The following is a 20,471-nucleotide window of genomic DNA, read 5'->3' on the forward strand; positions in this document are numbered from 1 at the left end:
GCTTTGTTCAATGGAGAGAATGCCGTGTTTGCGAGTGCTTAAACTATATGAAATATTATAGCTATGGATCTAATAACGTTGTCGATTGTCAGTGAGTTTCTTCTGGTCAACATGCAAAAAAACAGATTGTTTTTTCATCCGTACATTAGTGTTGTCAAAAATATCGATTGTTCGATACATATCGATTCTGAATATTTAAAACAGTTTCAATACTAATTTCCCGCAATATCGATACTTTCTGCACTATCTATTTTCAATTTTTTTTTTAAAGATTCCCCCCCCCCCCACCTTTTATTTTACAAAAAGTGATGTTTGGTGAAAGTTAGATTTGCACTTTATTAATCCCAATAGGGAAATTCATTCTTGTTTGATGATCAAGAGGCACCTTTTATTTGTTTTAAGTGAAGTTTGGTGAAAAAGCAAGTTATTGCACTATTAATCCCAATAGGGACATTCATCTTTGTTTGATCAAGAGTAACCTTTTATATATATTATTATATTTTTTTTAAATGAAGATTGGTGAAAGTTAGGTTTGCACTTCAATCCCAATAGGGAAATTCATCTTGGTTTGATATTTTTTTGTGTGAAATAAAAACAAAGGTTATTTGAATGATTTCTAGTTTTCAAGAGAAAAAAAATCTATTAAAATCATAAATCAGATTTAAAAAATAATAATCTGAGATTTTATTTTTAGGCGATATCGCCCCCAGCCCTAAAACAAAGGGTTTTAAAAGTGTTATATTTCTCTTCTCTTATAATACCAGAGAGAAGGTGAGGAGAATCGACCAGCAACAAAAGCTAAAAAAAAATATATATATATATATATATATATATATATATATATATATATATTTAATAAAGAAATTTACATTTTAAGATTAAAATCTTTTCCCTGTGGTATCGAAAATGGTATCGAATATCGATACTTTTCAAGGTATCGTATCGAAGTTAGAAATTCAAGTATTGTGACAACACTACCGTACACATTTCCATTTTATACCGTGGTGAATATGAGTATAGTTTGGGTGATTCTGAGTAATCCCAGGAAAAGACGCGAAAATAGCCCTTTAGTGAAATCCAGTCATCACGTTGTCATTTTTCGCCTGATCGAATCTTCCTGAAATCAACGCTAGATTATCGTTATTATGTCTCCTCATGCACGCATGAAAGGGGGCTTGTAGCGGGGCGCCCCTGCATGCTGTTATGTGACCAACAATACACAGCACACACACATTCCACACAGACAGCTTCGATCGCGGGAGAAAAAAATATCAGATCAACGCAAGATTGGATATATAGTGTCCTTACCTCGTTTCTGATGTAATGCAAAAAAAATAATCCAATTATCTGATCGCAGTCCCACATTATCCAGCATTGCATATGAAGGAGGGGGGGGGGGGGGGCAGACTAGTTGATGCATCGTTGTAAGCGCTTGCCTCGCAGGAGTATTTAAACTCCCGCCCACACGGCTCAGCTCGGCCCAGAAAACAAACTACATGGTTTCAAATGGAGTGCAATAGCGGCCGCAAGGCGTTAGAGGGCGGTATTGACCGTCTGCCAGCTCAGACACATTCAGAACAGCATGCACAGGCTGCCCCGATGAATTATGAATGGCAATAGCTAATAAAAGAAAAACGGATCCAATAACGAGTATACTCGTGGTTGGTGCTCCACGGTTGGGCGGCAATAATGAGTATACTAGTTTTTGGCGCAGAACCAGTTAAAAGAAAAGAATACTCCACAACAATAAAAAGATAGTAATTTAATAGCATGGTAATCGTCCATGGATCTACCGCTATGGACGACCCCTGGTGGAATACGCCGGGTGGGCAAACAAAACCGCTGAATAAGTTCCACACCACGCAGGGGCTAACAACAACAACAACAACAACAACCATACGTTTTATTCTTGTTCTTATTAACACAATAGCTGCCACGCAATATACGCATCATTAGCAGCTGATGCCATCACTGTAAGCAGTGGGAGTCGCTCACCTTGTTTGCAGGGCTATAACTATTTAAATATTATAGCTATATATGCAATACTATGGCCCATTTCACATCGGGTATCTATCGTTCAAGATGTGGGAAAGTAATATATTTTCCATCCATACATTGTCATTTTATACCGTGGTGAATATAAGTATAGTTTTAGAGTGTAGTTTACGCTCTAAACGCTAGTAATAGGCCGCGATGCATATTATACTTAATCCTGGCATTTCGTCCCTATACACGCTACAAAAAAAAATTCAAATGCATATGATCGGATATATTATGTTCCATCATGCATGCAGGAAATGGGGGGGTCGTTTATGATTAATTGATTGTCAATAACGGCATTCGTTTGTACAACAGCATACGTTGATCAGATCGATTGCAATGATAGCAACGGACAATCGAGCTGAAATTAACGTTAGATTGCTCTTACCTCTGGCCGATGAGACTGCAGAAAGAATATTCCAATTATTTGATTGCCATCTGCTCAGGGAGCGAAATTTACTTTTTGACTCACCGGCCAGTGGCGGGTAGATGGGAAGAATCTACCCGCCAAGCATATTTCTTACCCGCCAACTTTTTTTTGATAACATTTTTTTTTATTATTATTTTATATAAAAAAAAAATTTAATAGAATATATATATTATATAATCATACTTGTGATTGTGTTATCTGCGAGACATCGCCACCTCGCTGTCTGCAAACAGCTCCACTGTCTGTGTGTATACTCGAGTGGCCTCCAGCTCCAGCAAGGATTCTCCGGGGGTGCAGCTGGACCCTAAACGCTACATTCAGCATGCAAAAGAATTCTCCGGCGCTGCACCTGGACCCTAGTCAGCAGCCCTCACTCATGCGATGTAAACCAGGGACTCGAATACGCATGTTGTTGTTGTAGCCACATTGATGCCAGGAGCTTTCTGTAGCTACTGCTGGATGGCGTTGGGACAACGCCTCAGTGAACTATTTAGTTTACTGCGACATTTCGTAGTGACTAGTTACCTAGCCAACGGAGGTATTATGCACTGGACTATTGCTGATGGATTTGTTGATGTCGGGAGCTATCCGTAGCTAGCCGGCTGGATAACGTTACACAATGCCTCAAAGTCATGTATTAAACTAAGTGAATAGTTGACTGGGTCATTTTGTAACGGTAGCTAACGTTATCTCACGAAGGTCCCACACTGACTAGACTAACGTCACGGTGAGGCAATAGCCTCTGTTTACATGCAACAGGTGAGGAGGGGGTAGCAGCAGCAGCAGCAGCAGCAGCAGCAGCAGCAGTGCGCGGTGCGCGCTTCATGTCTGTGCTGAGACAGCGAGTGAGAACTCCGCTAAAGAATTGGATCATGATTTTCGATTTTCACATGACTATTTGATTGAGCGCTCAGACGTCTCAGTGGGAGGCGCCAAACGTAAAAACTGAGCGCAAATGGCGGGTGGCGCTCTAGTTTCGGTCCCTGCATCTGCTAGATCTTATTTCCGTTTGGCCGACGCCATAAGCGCCAAAAGCATAATGATTCTTGCGTCTCGAAGGCGATTCAATGCACTCGAGTGTGTATCTGATTCACGTTACAAAAAAACTCCGCCCGGAAGACATTCACTGATGCACAGAGCCAAGCTTCCTGCAGAAAGTAAGTGCAACATCGGCCGAATACCACCAGGCGGCGGTATCGGGCTGTTGCGATCTCAGACAGAGTGCCAGATTTCCCCACAGCCTTGCTGGATGAATTATGAATGGAAATAGCGAATAAAAGAAATAACGATCATAATAACGAGTATACTCGTTGTTGGCGGCCAACGATTAGCGGGCTATAACGAGTTAATTCGTTTTTGCTGCAGAAACGGTTAAAGCAGCAACGTTGGTCTAAAAAAGCAGAGAGGACAAGAGACTGAAGGTCAAAACTAATCCTAGAGTTGGGCGAACAATCCAGTGATGCTTCCTTGACGGCTATTAAGACTCTCTCTCTAACTCTCTCTCTCCAACTCTAACTCTCCCTACACCATAAAAACGAACTGGAGAGGTGATGATGATAAACATTTCACTTCATTAGCTGAAACATTCTAAAATCATTAAGTCTGCTAGAAGCCATTCTCCCTCTCTCTCGTATGTGTGAGGTGTACATTTGATGTAGGCTACTCTTTTTTACATGAATTACAATCCTGAATGGGCCACTACGTCCAAAATTGAGATCACTGTCGCAATTTACAAAAGGTGATGGTAAAACAAAAAAATGCAGTTTCTACACTCTAGTTATTTACATTCCGCCATTCATTCCTATGGACCAAAATTGCCCATTTAGAGTCGATTTGTAGCCAAACGGTGCGGTGAAACGTTCTAAAAAGTAATAGCAACTCGAGTTGGACCAAGCCGGTCGTTTTGATACCTTACACTTGTGTGGAGTGTGAAAGCTCTGGCAGGAGTTACTGGAAAAAAATCGGCGGAATAATAAAGATACAATATAGATTACAATAGTGTGGGCAGGGACCTGGCTTTGTATATGAGGAAAGAAATGTGTAAATTAGAGATGTTCCGATACCATTTTTTCCTTCCCGATCCGATTCCGATAACTAAGCTTTGGGTATCGGCCGATACCGATACTGATCCGATACCAGTGCATACATTTAAAATGATTATAAATTATAAAACTTTTTTTTTTAGCTACCGTTTTATATATAGCCTACTGTTTTTTAGTAATAACTATAAAGTAATGGTATTTATTCAACAACAGCTGATTGTCTAGATTAGTATTATACAACTATGCTCAATGAGTTCACCCACGGAAAGGTTGTTGTGACATTGATTCCGCACGGAGGTTACACGTTGTTGCACTTCCTATCCAGTCGGCTCCGTTTAGGTTAGCTACTGTAGTAGCAGAGGCTCTGTTGTGATTTTTAATGCACAATAAATATTCAACATTCTCTTTTGAGACTCCGCCTCAGACTCTTATCATTTGGCACTAAAAGCTAAATATTGTCACCGGTATCATGGCTGTCCGCATTATGTCATTAATTGCGTGCATGTGTGGGAGAGGTTGATCAGTTAGCCACGTTAGCATGAGCTAGCAGTTAACGTGAGCTAGGTTAGATGGAAACAAGACAATATAACGTTACTGGTGAAAAAGTTATTTACCTTGGAATACTCCTTTGCCAACTTGCTGTACTTTGCTTGCAGGTCTGCAGCCATTATTGCTGGATTATGAATAGCCCCAACTTTAGCCAAGGTAACGTTAAAGCTAAAACTAGCTTTTCGGTTAGCTCTTCAGCTAATGCTAATAACACCAGCAAGCGAATACATCAGAGCTCCCCGTCACACTGCTGTCGGGACGATGGCATTTAAGAAAGTATCTGCTGTTAAAATGACAAACAGCATTGACACTTTTATTCACGGTCGATTAAAAACACGTTTGTTTTATAATGCTTACTCTCAGTAGGAGGATACCGCACGTGTTGTTTATAAATTACGTCATATGGTATCGGAGCATAGAATTAGAGGGTACTCGCCGATACCGATACCAGCATTTTAGGCAGTATCGGAGGCATTTCCGATACTGGTATCGGTATCGGAACAACTCTAGTGTAAATAGAGGGAGGGGTAGCTGTTTTTTTTATGTAGAAAAGGCATATGACATGATGTGGAAGGAAGGTCTTTTATAAAAGTAGATGATATGGGTATCGGTAATTGTGTTGGGAATTCACCTTCAGAAAAGTATCCATTTGAAAATGGAACCCCTCAAAATTATACTGGATTATAGCCGGTCAAGGAAGTTGCGGTAACAAAATTATTATTTCTTTATTTCGCCACTAAAGAAACTAATGTTGTAGACCATCTCACAGAGGTGGAATATGCTATTTAAATTAATATTGGCTCTACCACTGATTTAGAAATATATTTTCTTTCGGTGTCGGCAGAAAGACGTATGACCTCCCTTGTATTACCAACTCTGCTTTCAAAAAATGTGTTGCCAGAAGTTCTAGTGTTTCATACCAACAAGTAAGGCAGAAACCAACGCTTTGACAAGACCAGGAAATTATTATGTAGTCTTGGAGTAAAAGAAATAATTATATATATATATATTAGTGCCGTCAGGAGATTAAAAAAATGTATCTAATTAATTACAGGATTTGTTTAATTTGTTTAATGAATCGCATTTTAATCGCATAACCATTTTATGCCTGATATTCTATATTCTATAATCATATTTCAAATTGCATGTGTCCGGATGGCAGAATTCAGTACTGTATCTACAAAACCTTCTGTTTAATCATCTTCCATCTATTAATTTGCTTAGATTTTTCAGGTCTGGTCAATTTTAGCATGGTGTTATTCAGTCAAAGATAAAAAAGAATTAAATGATATTCTCATTTGGTTCATTACAATTTACTCAAGCCTAGTAACAGACACAGTATTTCTGACACTGGGAATACATTCCCTGAGATCCATAGATGTCACTAGAATCAGATACCAAGAACATGCAAATGGACAATATAAAAAAAAAGTCTGTAAATGTGTATTCTACGTTCTTATGGAATGAATGAGGTAAAAAAAAATTATAAAAAAAGAAAAAAAAAAGAAAATGTAATTAATTTTTAGTTAATTTTCATAACGCGATAATATTCTGTGTAATTCATTAATCTAATTAACGCAATAAACTGACAGCCCTAATATATATATATATATATATATATATATATATATATATATATATACACACGCATATATATACATATACATACATATGACATACCCATCCGTTCGAGGGAATGCTTTGATAACGAACATTAAGCTTATATAATAATAATAATAGAAGTATTATAATAAGCGGCTAGGTGGTGTAGTGGGCAAGGCGCTCGCCACCAATGCAGGAGACGCTGGGTTCGAGCCCAGCTCTCCGCATTGCTATCAGCTTGGCTGGTCGTTCATACTAATACAATTGGCAGTATTAGGGGGTGGGAAGCTGATGGGTGGGGATCGGACGTTGTGGACAGCGACTCCTACAGGTCGGTTGGTGCGCCTGCGCAGCAGAATCAGGAAGCGACGGGGGTGGCGTGTCCCTCCCACGCAGACCCCCGACGCTGAGAGATCGCGCTGTGCAGGTGAAAAGATGCGACGGCTGCTTCCTCGAGTACCGGAGGGGACACGTGATGTAAGGCTTCGTCCACATTGCAGCCGGCTTGTGGGAGGCATGGCCTAACAGCGTTCGAGACAGGGGAGGGTAGAATTGGACGATACGAAATTGGGATGGGAGAAAAATTGAAAATGGGAGAAAAAGTAGACAAAAAAAAGAAGTATTAAAATAATAATTTAAAAGAGAATAGGCTATCTTCAGTCAGCCTTAATTTAGGCTATGGTCCTAGAGCTGCATTTAAAGAGAGAAAAAAATCAAGCATAGTCTACTCTATATTAATGAGAACAATTTATTTATTTTTATTCTTATTAATAAAATAATAATTTCCTGGTCTGGTCAGAGACATAACTTAATTTATTTTTTATTGCCTATAGCTACATAAGAGCGACTAGTATTATTTGATTGGAGTTTGAGCTGAAGCCTAAACAATATGTTTAGTTCCACCACCACTCCGTGTATTGCCCAGCAGCCTCACAAAGGTAATGCTTTTTTTTATTTTCTATTCCTGCTTCGTTTGGGGAAGCGGGAGGATGGGGAGGTATGGGATGTGTTTATGTGTGTTATTGTGCTCTTTTACATTGTTCATGATGTCCTATTTCACTCTATAAAGTCCGATTATGATGACTCCTAATATCAACCCTATACGGGATGGCAATATTACTTTAGCCAGCTGGAATGTCAGAGCGTTAAATACTCCCGTTAAACGATCGAAAGTTTTCTCTCACCTGAAATCGCTGTCTGCTGATATTATGTTTCTCCAAGAAACTCATATTAAACACTGACGCACACAAGCTGAGGTGCGGTTGGGTGGGCCAGGTCTATCAATCCACTTTTTCATCAAAGGCGCAAGGGGTGGCTATACTAATGCGCAAAAATATCCCATTCCAACATATATCTACCATAGCCGATCCCAACGGCCACTATTTGATTGTCACGGGCAATATGTTATCATTTCATGTTATCCTCTTAAATTTATACGCACCAAACTTTGACGACCCTGGTTTTTTTCGAAGTGTTTTTAACCTATTACCTGACTTGTCAACTACACATCTAATAGTGGGTGGAGATTTTAATTGCATTCTGGACCCATTTATGAACAGACACTCTTCTCGCGCAGCCACTCCTCTTAACTCCACTACAGTATTAAACAACTTGTTTAAATCACTGAATCTTGTAGACATCTGGAGACTACAGCACCCCACAGACAGAGATTTCTCCTTTTTTTCCACAAGTACATAAATCATATACAAGGATAGACTATTTCATAACGGATTCCAAATTAACATCCAATATTATCTCCTCCAAATATCACAATATTTAAATCTCAGACCACTGCCCAGTTACAGTGTCGATTGATTTTGGAGTGAGAAAATCACAGTATAGCTGGCGTTTCAATCCGACTCTGATTAATGTTCAGTTCTGTCAACGATTTTCTACCATTGTCAAAGAATATATCCGTTTAAATGACACTAAAGATGTATCTGACTCAGTCCTATGGGAGACATTTAAAGCTGTTATACGTGGACATGTAATATCATATGAGTCTGCAATAAAAAGAAATAGCAGAAAAAGATTATTAGAAATTGAAACTTTGCTCCCTGTTCTTGAGAAGACATATATTATGAAACTCAAGTATGAATACAACACTATCCTTTCTAGTCAAATAATTGTAATGTTATTCAAATTAAAGCACAAACTATTTGAGTTAGCAGATAAACCAAGCTCATTATTGGCACGTCAGCTGAGAGGTACCCAGGCCAAAAGAGCTATTCATAAGATAAAATCAAGCTCTGGGTCCCTCATTACCAGCCCAGAGGAAATTAACAAATGTTTTAAGGACTTTTATGAGAAGCTCTACACCTCACAGAGCACTGCCAGCCAATCAGACATTAGCAGTTTCCTTCGCTCTCTACCACTCCCAAAACTGAGCGAAACCACACGTAATACACTGAATGCAGAAATATCATTGCAGGAAGTGTTTACAGCAATCAAAGGCTTCCCTAATGGTAAAGCTGCTTTTTCTATAGAATTCTATAAAGAATATGTTGCAGATGTTGCTCCCTTAATGTTGCGGATGTTTAAACATTCCATACAAACTGAATGCCTACCTGATTCTCTCTACACAGCTAATATATCTTTAATTTTGAAAAAAGGTAAAGAGGAAACTGACCCCTCCTCGTACCGCCCTACTGCCCTCCTTGGAAACGACTTAAAGGTGTTCACCAAAATTCGAGCTAACAGGCTCAATAAATGTATAATGGCCATAATTCATCCTGATCAAACCGGCTTCATTCCCGGGAGGTTTTCTTTTTTCAATGTTCGGCGACTACTGAACATCACATATGGCAAATATAAAAAAGATATAAACACAGCTATCCTGGCCCTTGACGCACAAAAAGCTTTCGACCAAGTTGAGTGGAACTATATTCAGTCTGTGATAGAATAGTTTGGTTTGGGCAGGGACTTTGCTTCGTGGGTTGCAATGCTATACTCTCACCCCACTGCATCAGTCCTGACCAACTGCAATAAATCACCACCCTTTGCCCTTCACCGTAGTACACGCCAAGGCTGCCCATTATCTCCTTTACTCTTTGCCATTGCAATCGAACCCCTCGCCATTAGCATTAGAAACCACCCTTCCATTACACCTGTGAAACTAAGTGGAATTGAGCACTACATTTCTTTATACGCAGACAATGTGATTGTTTACCTGTCACACCCAGAAGAATCTCTACCGCCTTTATTAGACATTGTTGAAAGATTTGGCAGACTCTCTGGATACACTATAAACTGGCAAAAGAGTGAATTTATGCCACTTACTGATGGCCTGAATTCAGGATTCCTCCAGAACCTGGCCTTTAGAATTACAGATAAAATAGACTATCTTGGAGTTGTTATTCCTAGGAATCACAAACTCCTGTATAAATTAAACTATGAACCAATGTTCGAGAAATTGAAATGTAATGTAGAGAAATGGAGAATTCTCCCATTGTCTATGATAGGCCGTATTAATGCAATAAAAATTGTCACTCTACCCAGATTTCTATATCTGTTCCAGAACCTGCCAATTATTTTAACAAAAGCATTTTTTAAGTCCCTTGACACTCTTATTATGCCTTTCATTTGGGGATACAAAACACCGTATTTCCAAAAATCAGCTGTGCAAGCCTACAAATATGGGAGGCCTTGCCTTACCCATGTTTCAACACTACTACTGGGCAGCCAATGCAAGAGCTCTGGTCTACTGGCAGGACTCATACCCTGGTGAGACCACCACTACCACCCCTGCATGGCTGGCCATAGAACAGAATGCTAGTAGTATCTCTCTCCCAGCACTTCTCTTTGCAACAAAAAGATCCCTTGGGGCCGCTATAAGAGACAACTTTATGATAAATAACTCATTAAAAATATGGTACCAGATCAGAAAAGTCTTTCAATTACCAGAGACGTCGGTCTGTACGCCCATCTGTCATAACCATGCTTTCCCCCCTTCACAATCAGACTAGGGCTGCATGATTAATCGATTTTAAATTGAAATCACGATTTGGAATGATGCAATTATCAAATTAAAAAATTAAAAATTAAATTAAAAACTCTTTTTTTCAAATTTGTTTAACCAGGAAGTCCCATTGAGATACAAGATCGGTTTGGGAGAGGGAGGTAAGGGGTTTTAGATTGTGTGTTGTGAGGTTTAGACTTCAGAGAGGGAGAGTAAAGTACAGAAAAAAAGGTACCGTTGGGTACCGGTATTGATTCCCAGGTAAAAAGAAACATTTTCAGGCTCGGTGTCCCGAAAAGACCCACCGCGTTTACAATAAACCTCTGTGGGGCTGCTTACTTTTTTTTTTTTTTATTATAATCGCAAATGTAATCGCAATCGCAATATCTGTCAGAAAAATCGCAATTAGATTATTTCCCAAAATCGTGCAGCCCTAAATCAGACCACATTTTTTTCAAATGGAAGGAAAAAGGAATAGTCTCTATAGAAAACCTTTACATAGATGGTCATTTTGCCTCATTTTCCCAACTCCAGCTTAAATATGAGCTCCCCCCCACTAATTTCTTTCGATATTTACAAATTAGGAACTATGTTCGTTTAAATATTCCAAATTTGGAAACGTATACACCAATTGCTGTGATATATTCCCTCATGACTACAGAGCCCAATACCAAAGGCCTAATATCCAAGTTTGTAGACTCATTTACAGTACACTATATTCCATCTACACATCTCAAAGCACTCAAAATTGCCAATATCTCCATTTCAACCATTTTCTGAATAGCGCAACATTTTGGGGTTTTCTGGAGAATAGCGAGTTCCTTAACACATTGGGTGCCACGCCCCTTCCGGGAAGTGCATCTGGCCTTGCCGTCCATTAACCCCATTTATTACATGGCGTTTTCACATTCGCCGAAATGCTTGCTTGTGATTGGTCAATAGCGCGCGTCAGAGGTCCGTTATCACACAATAATGACCGCTGTGGAACAATAATGACCGCTGTGCGCAGCTGTTCGCAATCAAGCCCACTGACATCAGTGCAATCAGACACTGCCGGTGTTCTGCTGCCGGGGAAGCTGCCGGCGATGACAGGGCGGAGCGACGAGCGGAGCCAGAACCAGTGTTGCGAGTCGATGTAAAATTAATTAGGTATATTGTTAGTAAGTTAGCCATGTAATAAGCGGGATAATGTATAGCTATACTAGATCATTGTCGCAAAATAATTGACCTTCACTGACGTTTAAAACACCTCGCCGAGGCGGCTCGGTATTTTAAACTCTGTGTCGGTCAATTATTTTGCGACAATGACCTCGTAGCTATACATTATCCCTTACGTAAACGCTCACCTTGTTAGTAGAGCTAAACCTATATTTTATATTATAGCTATGGATCTAATAACAGTCGATTGTCAGTGAGTTGCTTCCAGTCAACATGCAAAAAACAGATAATTTTTTCATCCGTACATTTCCGTTTTATACCGTTTTGAATATGAATATAGTTCGGGTGCTTCTGAGTAATTCCAGGAAAAAGACGCGAAAATAGCGTTTTTCGCCTGATTATCGAATCTTCTTGAAATCAACGCTAGATTATCATTATTATGTCTCCTCGTGCATACATGAAATGTATGAAATGAGGTTCCATTGAATTCCATTCCATTCCATGGCACGTCAAATATCTCCGATCCATATGTTGTGGTGAATTATGCCATCGACAAAATGGACATTGGCTATACCATATGGCGATCAAACAATTGGAATATTATTTTTGGAATACTCCCGGCCACAGGTAAGGGCGATTTGACTTACATTTTAGCTTGATCCTGCAATGCTTTCATACCGATCGGGCTGATAACCGTTTTTAGTGTTCAATGCTAATGCCGTTACTGACAATCAAATAATCAGAAACGACCCCCCCCCCCTCTTTCATGCATTCATGATGGAACATAATACCTATGATGTAGATTTGATTTCGGGATAATAGCGTATACAGGCAAGACATGGCAACGTCTATAGTGGAATCGACGTATAGGGCTTTAACTCAGGATTTCATGAATTACCCTAGACCGCTCTAAAACCATACTTATATTTAGGGATGCACCGAATATTCGGCCACCGAAAATTATCTGCCGAAAATGGTTAAAAATGCATTTTCGGCCGAAAGGGTTTTAGCACCGAAAATATATCACAGAATGTCAAAGAACAGGTTTACGTAACGTTCGTAACAGGGTTTCCGTTAGAAAAAATTGTTGCCGGTCTCCGTGACCTGCAAGATTTCAATCTACCGGACAAATGAGATTAATTCCGGTCATAGTTTATTGAGCTTTAAAACAATTTATAGGCAGACTATATAAAGAATGTCATCCTCAAGGCATGTAGATTTATAATATTATTATTTAAAACTAGGCTACTTTTGCGTATACAGTCATTAATATATTCCAAATAAAATAAGTCCCTCGATACTCCGTGCTGCTGCTGACTTGAAATAAAATAGACCGCGTATGTGGGCAGTCGGTCCGACACTAAACAGCAGTCTGTTATAATCACATTTTTATGAGCTAACGAATTCCGTTATATTGGACATTTGTATTAATTATATCAAGCGAAGAACTGAGAAATTTTGCAGAGAGAGACGGCAACGTTATCGTGGCCGGGTTTGCGTGATGTATTTCTCCACCTCCCAACGACTTGGTGCTGGTCATAATGTCCGGTGAAAACAACTCCCTCCAAGCACAACTTGATCACCCGAACCGTACCAAAACAGGCCAAAATTAAATAGCCCATGCGACGAACGATTCATTACATTCGTTTCATCGTTGCTCCACCAAGCAGCCGGTCCAACAATGAAAGCTGTTATCAGCGCGAGCCGGCAGCAGTTAGTTTGCAAGAAGCATCCAGCTGCAGACCCGCAGAGCAGCTTTCCAGGTCTGGGGACCGCACTGTGCCAGCAAAGCTGGTGGGTTATGTGGGTCTGCAGCTGCATGCCTTCCGCAAATCCAGCAGCAAGCTCTCGCTGAGCGAAGCAACGACAACAAACGCAATGATTGTTTCGTTCACCCAACTCCAGCCCATCCAAATACAATTCAAATAATCAAACTGTGCCCAGAGGGAACTATTTTCACCGGACACTATGACCGGAGAGATTAAATATGTCGGACTTCAACAGATTTTGCCGGCCAAATACCGGTAATTACCGGCTAACGGAAACGCTGGTTCGTAACCTAAAGTGTTGTTGTGATGACGTAATCTAAACACGGCTACAGACTTTGCGCAATGTATAGACCACTGCACTTCCGCATTACATGGAGCTTGTGAGGAGAGGGGGGAAGGGGAAAGAGAGTGCGGGGGGATAAAATGAATGAATGTTGATTGGAGCCTTGACGTTAGAGCCCTCCTCCCGCTCTCCCATGAGCTCAAAATACCGGAAGTGTTGCGGTGGTCTATAACGTGAGCATCTTGGCAGCTCTTCCTGCATTCTGCAGCCTGTGATAACTAACTCCTCTTGGGAGACGCGTTGTTTCTATGTAAACTCCACAAGCAACGCATCCAATAAATGCGTCTTTAACATGCTTTATATCCTCGCCATTACTATATGCCCGTCGCGGTTAAAACCTTTTAAACTAACATTAGCGTTAAGCTAGCTAACAACGCTTCCGGTCGCCTGAATGCCTTCTACAACAGAACTGCGTTTTCCGCGTCTCTGATTGGCCAGGTCATTTCTGGTCATGTGACATGTACGCCCAATCGTGGGACCGCAAGTTTCTACACTGGTTAAGCGTAGGCGCTCTTTCGAAGTTGGTTAAAGGGGAACTATCTTATAAATGGCCTTTTTGAGTGTTTAGCATTGTTTCCTAGCTATGTGAACTTATATTAATATGATCTATGTCTAAAAATTTTCATATTGGCGCATTCTTCCAATTCTCCTCTCACAATATTCACCCTCACTGAACTGAGTCATTTGAAAATGTGCCTATATGTGATGTCATAAAGACACCGCTGCATGTTAATGTTCAGGCGAAGACGACGCTGCGCAGTGGTTTAGGAGCCCAGGCTCAAAACAGCTCGAGATCTTGAGGTAGAAAAATGCTGTTTTTGAGGACTTGATTAGAAATACAAAACAATGAATAAAGAAAATATATATATTACAGAGGTGTTCCATAGACTCACAGGAATTGTGTAAAAGTGCCCAAATAGTGAAAGAAATAGTAAAATAGTTCCCCTTTAAGGTTAGAGTTTGTCTTAGAGCATGGCGATAGAACGCCTGCCCTGATTCCGACGGTTAAGCTTAAGCACTCTTTCGAAGTTGGTTAAGGTTAGAGTTTGTCTTAGAGCATGGCGATAGAACGCCAGGTAGTTTGCAGGCTGTTAGACCCGGAAATAGGCGCAGAACTTGCTGTCCCACGATTGGCGCACATGTCACATGACCTGGCCAATCAGAGCGCAAAACTCGAACGCGGAAACGCAGTTCTGTTGTAGAAGGCATACACGCCTTCCGGTCCTCTTTCACTCGTAAGCTACGTCATCCCCCGCTAAGAGTCACAGGAGATGTAGTAAATACAACAGTCCTTCCATAATTCCATGAATTATGACAGTAGCCACTACAGTAACATCATTAAGTCTGCTATAAGCTATTATCCCTCTCATGTGTGTGTCTTTATGCAGATCTTTATGCAGTTTTAAAGCACCTTGGCTTTGTTCTGAATGCACTTTGTTGTAGTTATCCTACAGAGAAAAGAAAATGCACTTGACTTTAATGCACATTTTGTTGTATGCAAAGAGAAAATGTTTAAATTGTACAATCTTTCAGCAGTCAGTTTGGAATTAATGTATGCATTCAAACGTGCTGAATAAATGTTTTATGGGCCCATAATAGTGATTATTAATATTATTTAAGTTAAGTTTTGCCATAATCATGTCTTTTGCCATAATCAGGTAGCTGAAAAAAATGAGAAATACATTATATATATATTTATCATTTTCGGCCTTTCGGCATTCAGTTTTCAGCCAACTGTTTCCTATTTTCGGTATCGGTTTCGGCCAAGAATTTCCCATTCGGTGCATCCCTACTTATATTCACCATGGTATAACACGGGAACGTATGGATGGAAATATTAATTCTTTCTCACATACTGAACGATAGATAGTCAAATGGGCCATAGTATTGTATCCATAGCTATAATATAGCTCTACAAACAAGGTGACTCAGTCCTATATTTTAACGTGTGGCAATGCGACCACAGGGCCCCGACTAATCCCCGGCACTGAATGAGTTAACAAGTCGGGTTAGACCGTGCCGGGTCAAATATACTGGAGCGGAGGAAGGAGAAGACAAAATCAATATGAGAGAAAGAAACATGACATACTGATATCCTGGTGGTCTGTGGGCTCCTCCTTCAGCCCAGTGGAAATATCCATGGGTGGGTCCAGTGTGTCCTGAGCCTCTTCTTTTTTAATCATCAGTAGGTCTCTGGGTGGTTCTGGGGCAGAGGGAAACATAACTCAACATATAAGGTGTCTACAAGTATCCGCAAGTTCAAATTAAGACTTTTTAAGACCTTTTAATGCCACAGTTTAATTACATTTAAGGCCAATTTTGCATTACAATTCTCCACTTGCACAACCTGAATATAGGGACTTCCGGCTGACTTCCGGTTGCCAATGGGACTTCCTGTCCCATCCAAATACATTGGTTTTAGCTACTTTTCTCCCCTTATTTAAACAACTTTGTCGTCACAGAGAGGCAATGAAACGTTTGTATTATTATAGTATAGAATGTATTTAATAAGCAAACGTTTGTCAGCAGGGTTTTTGGGCTGTATTTCATGTAAAAACGTTTACTGTTAGTTTCCTTGCTCAGCCAGCATTAGCTAACAGAAGCTAGTGGTTAAACAGGCCGGATTAGCTTTGAGCTAACTATCTTTCCCGACCCATGTATTCATTCCATTCTAAACATAACGTTAGTTTACAAAACATGACCTGTCTATATAACGTTGAGGAACAAATTATAAGTGTGTGGGTGTGTGTTTTGGTGAACATTGGACTGCAAACAGAAAATGCATCACAGTTAGACAGTAGCTACTGTTAGCTGTCCTTCCGGATTAGCTTTGAGCTAACTATCTTTCCCGACCCATGTATTCATTCCATTCTAAACATAACGTTAGTTTACAAAACATGACCTGTCTATATAACGTTGAGGAACAAATTATATAGACGGGTAATGTTTTGAACAACTAACGTTACGTTTAGAATGGAATGAATACATGGGTCGGGAAAGATAGTTAGCTCAAAGCTATTCCGGCCAGTTTATCAACTTCCTGTCATTTAGAAATATGATTTTATAGTAAATCATTACCAAAACGTCCGGAAAAACCTAACGGGAGCATTATAGACGGTCATACAAATGTACAAATGCTATAAGGTGGCAAGAAATGCACTATAAACAATACTTTATGCATCGGCAAAGATCCTTAGCTCAAAGCTATTAAGGCTAATGCTGGCTAACAAGAGGCTAGCGCAAGAAACGACGCCGCAAAGTATTGTTTATAGTGCATTTCTTGCCACCTTATAGCATTTGTACATTTGTATGACCGTCTATAATGCTCCCGTTAGGTTTTTCCGGACGTTATGTTTAGAATGGAATGAATACATGGGTCGGGAAAGATAGTTAGCTCAAAGCTAATCCGGAAGGACAGCTAACAGTAGCTACTGTCTAACTGTGATGCATTTTCTGTTTGCAGTCCAATGTTCACCAAAACACACACCCACACACTTATAATTTGTTCCTCAACGTTATATAGACAGGTCATGTTTTGTAAACTAACGTTATGTTTAGAATGGAATGAATACATGGGTCGGGAAAGATAGTTAGCTCAAAGCTAATCCGGAAGGACAGCTAACAGTAGCTACTGTCTAACTGTGATGCATTTTCTGTTTGCAGTCCAATGTTCACCAAAACACACACCCACACACTTATAATTTGTTCCTCAACGTTATATAGACAGGTCATGTTTTGTAAACTAACGTTATGTTTAGAATGGAATGAATACATGGGTCGGGAAAGATAGTTAGCTCAAAGCTAATCCGGCCTGTTTAACCACTAGCTTCTGTTAGCTAATGAAGGCTAATGCTGGCTGAGCAAGGAAACTAACAGTAAACGTTTTTACATGAAATACAGCCCAAAAACCCTGCTGACAAACGTTTGCTTATTAAATACATTCTATACTATAATAATACAAACGTTTCATTGCCTCTCTGTGACGACAAAGTTGTTTAAATAAGGGGAGAAAAGTAGCTAAAACCAATGTATTTGGATGGGACAGGAAGTCCCATTGGCAACCGGAAGTCAGCCGGAAGTCCCTATATTCAGGTTGTGCAAGTGGAGAATGAGCACCAATGTGATAATAGGTATTTATAGTTACTAAATATGCTTATTGTCAGTTTAAAATGATCAGTAAGGCAAATAGACAATAACTGGTCGAACATGTTTATTAACCCCTTAAACAAATAATTGTTACTATTAGAGATACTAACGGTTCGCTTTTATAGTAAATATGTTCTTAAACATTAAAACTGTGATAATAGAAAAAAGAAAAAAAAACACCAAAAAAAAAGAGAAGCTTTTATTGTGATTTGCCGTCATTTCACTTCCGCAACTTGCGGGCGATACCGCTGGGCATGGTCACATATTATGTGGATAGTATTTACAGTGTATTTTAAGTTACTTGAATGTTACGCGGATAGTAGGGGTGTAACAGTACTGTTGGTGACAGGTATAGACCACGGGTTGTTATGGTTACGTCATTCACAAAGGGGTCACGTGGTGTCGTAGTAGTAGTAAAAGTCAGCTGTTCACCGGCGAGTTTCAGGTATGGTAATGAGGGGGTGAACGGTGAAGGAAATATAGGTTTTTCAATGTGTATATAGTGTTAAATATTGGTGGATGACAGCATCTACTTATAGCCAGGTCAGAGAGGTAGAGGTGGTGGAGGAGGTCAGAAAGCTAGAAGAGGTGGTGGAGGAGGACGACAGAGAGAGTCAGTGTGTTAGCAGCAAGCAGGGTGTGTGTGTATGCCAAGGTCGGTCTGCAGCTTGTTTAACATAAACTACTAGATAAGCACTGAGCAGGCAGGGTTTTGGTCAGAGAGAGAACTATGGAGAGGTTGACATCAATAGAACGGACGTTTTAGTGTGTGTTAAAGGTGAACAGCGTGTCACATAGCAACGAGAAGAGGGGCCGGGCCTTGGCGATCGTTGCTATGGCGAGAATATTATAATGCGAGTGTCTTCCGGGTGTAAGTCAGACTCAGATTCGACGCATAGACGAGAAGAGCTTGATCAGAGACTTTGAACAGCGGGGAGGGGTGGAGGGGAGGACTGAAGTGCCACGACGACAGGCTTTTGGATAACAGCTAGGCCGCGACGACCACCGAGCGGGGTAACAGGAGATCATTAGAATAATGAATTTAGTTTCTTCCAAATAATTTTCAAGGACAATACAGAACTGGTTTACATCGTGTACGGGGCTTTGTTTATGGAATAAACAACGTTTTTCCAAGAAAGGTATCATGCTGCCAGTGTCGAATTCTTATGATTACGGATTGCATTAAAGGGGAATGACAAAGATTGTACAGCCAGTGTGAGAAGGTTGACGTCGGAGAGAGAAATAAACACAACGCAGGAACTACTCGAACACAGAGATAAAGAGGTGATACTGGCTGATTATGATCAAAATCCAACAACGGGGAAGTCATACTTTGCTGACCGCACACTACACTATGATAAATCAAGCCGTGATTCACATAATTTTTTATACTAGTATATGAACTGTTTTTAACTTCAATAAACTAACCAAACGCAGGCGGCTGAGTGGCGCAGTGGGCAAGGCGATCTCCACTAACGCAGGAGATGCTGGTATCGAGCCCAGCTCTCTGCGTTGCTACCGGCTTGGCCGGCCGTCATACTAACACAATTGGCAGTGTTAGAGGGTGGGAAAGCCGGTGGGTGGGGATTGGACGTTGTGGACAGCGACTCCTACAGGTCGGTTGGGTGACGCCGGTGCGGCGGAAACAGGAATTATCGGGGGCAGCGTGAGCCTCCCACGCGTTACTCATCGCCACTGAGAGTTCGAGCTGCTGCGGTGAAAAGATGCGATAGGCTGCCTCCTCGTGTACCGGAGGGGACACGTGATGTAAGGCTTCTATCCTCACTACAGCCGACCAGTGGGAGGAATAGTCTAGCAACGTTCAAGACAGGGGAGGGAAGAATTGGAAATACGAAATTGGGGATGGGAGAAAAATAGAAAATGGGGAGAAAAAGTAGATAAAAAATAATAATAAATAAACTAACCAAACGCAGTATCCTGGAGCAGTGATTTTATGACAAGCGGCGCGTCTGGCAGGTATCATTATTTCCCCGATTTAGTCTCTCGGTGACTACAGTTTGTTTGGACAGTCGCCATACAGGTACACAGAAGCCACAGTTCGGTACGTACCTCGGTTTTGGGGTCACGGTTCGGTACGAGTTTGGTACAACAGGAAAAATATATTTATAATAATTATTATTATTAAATATAATTATCTTTTATTAAGTTATACTTAGTTCCACCTAGGCTTGGCGCGGTAGTCAGTGATACCAGTGTCATTCTGTGTTCAGGCATCCACTGAATAAATGTATTGCCTACTGCCCCCAGCCCCCCATGCTTTCAGTTTCAGTTGAACTTCTAGAGTAGATTTAACTTCACGTGACGCAAAGAAAGAAGACTCTAGAGAAGAGATGACATGTTACACAACAATGGCAGAGTGTAAAGGCCAAAATGGATTAAATGTGTAGTGGATTTATGTGACCATGGGGTGGCG

The 20,471-nt window shown here is 40.5% G+C and overlaps 1 protein-coding gene across 1 annotated transcript in view; it reads right to left on the bottom strand.

Moving 5' to 3' along the window:
* LOC311233585 (uncharacterized protein) overlaps positions 1–20,471 on the bottom strand; it is a gene marked incomplete at its 3' end in the record, with an annotated part of 43,948 nt that overhangs the window by 4,847 nt on the left and 18,630 nt on the right. The window contains exon 3 of the mRNA XM_084320552.1: positions 15,981–16,094. Coding sequence (XP_084176678.1) covers positions 15,981–16,094 — 114 coding nt within the window. The remainder of the gene's footprint in view (positions 1–15,980; positions 16,095–20,471) is intronic.

The sequence above is a fragment of the Notolepis coatsorum genome, assembly GCF_963971535.1.
Source record: "Notolepis coatsorum genome assembly, chromosome: 8".
In the NCBI taxonomy this organism is placed as follows: Eukaryota; Metazoa; Chordata; class Actinopteri; order Aulopiformes; family Paralepididae; genus Notolepis; species Notolepis coatsorum.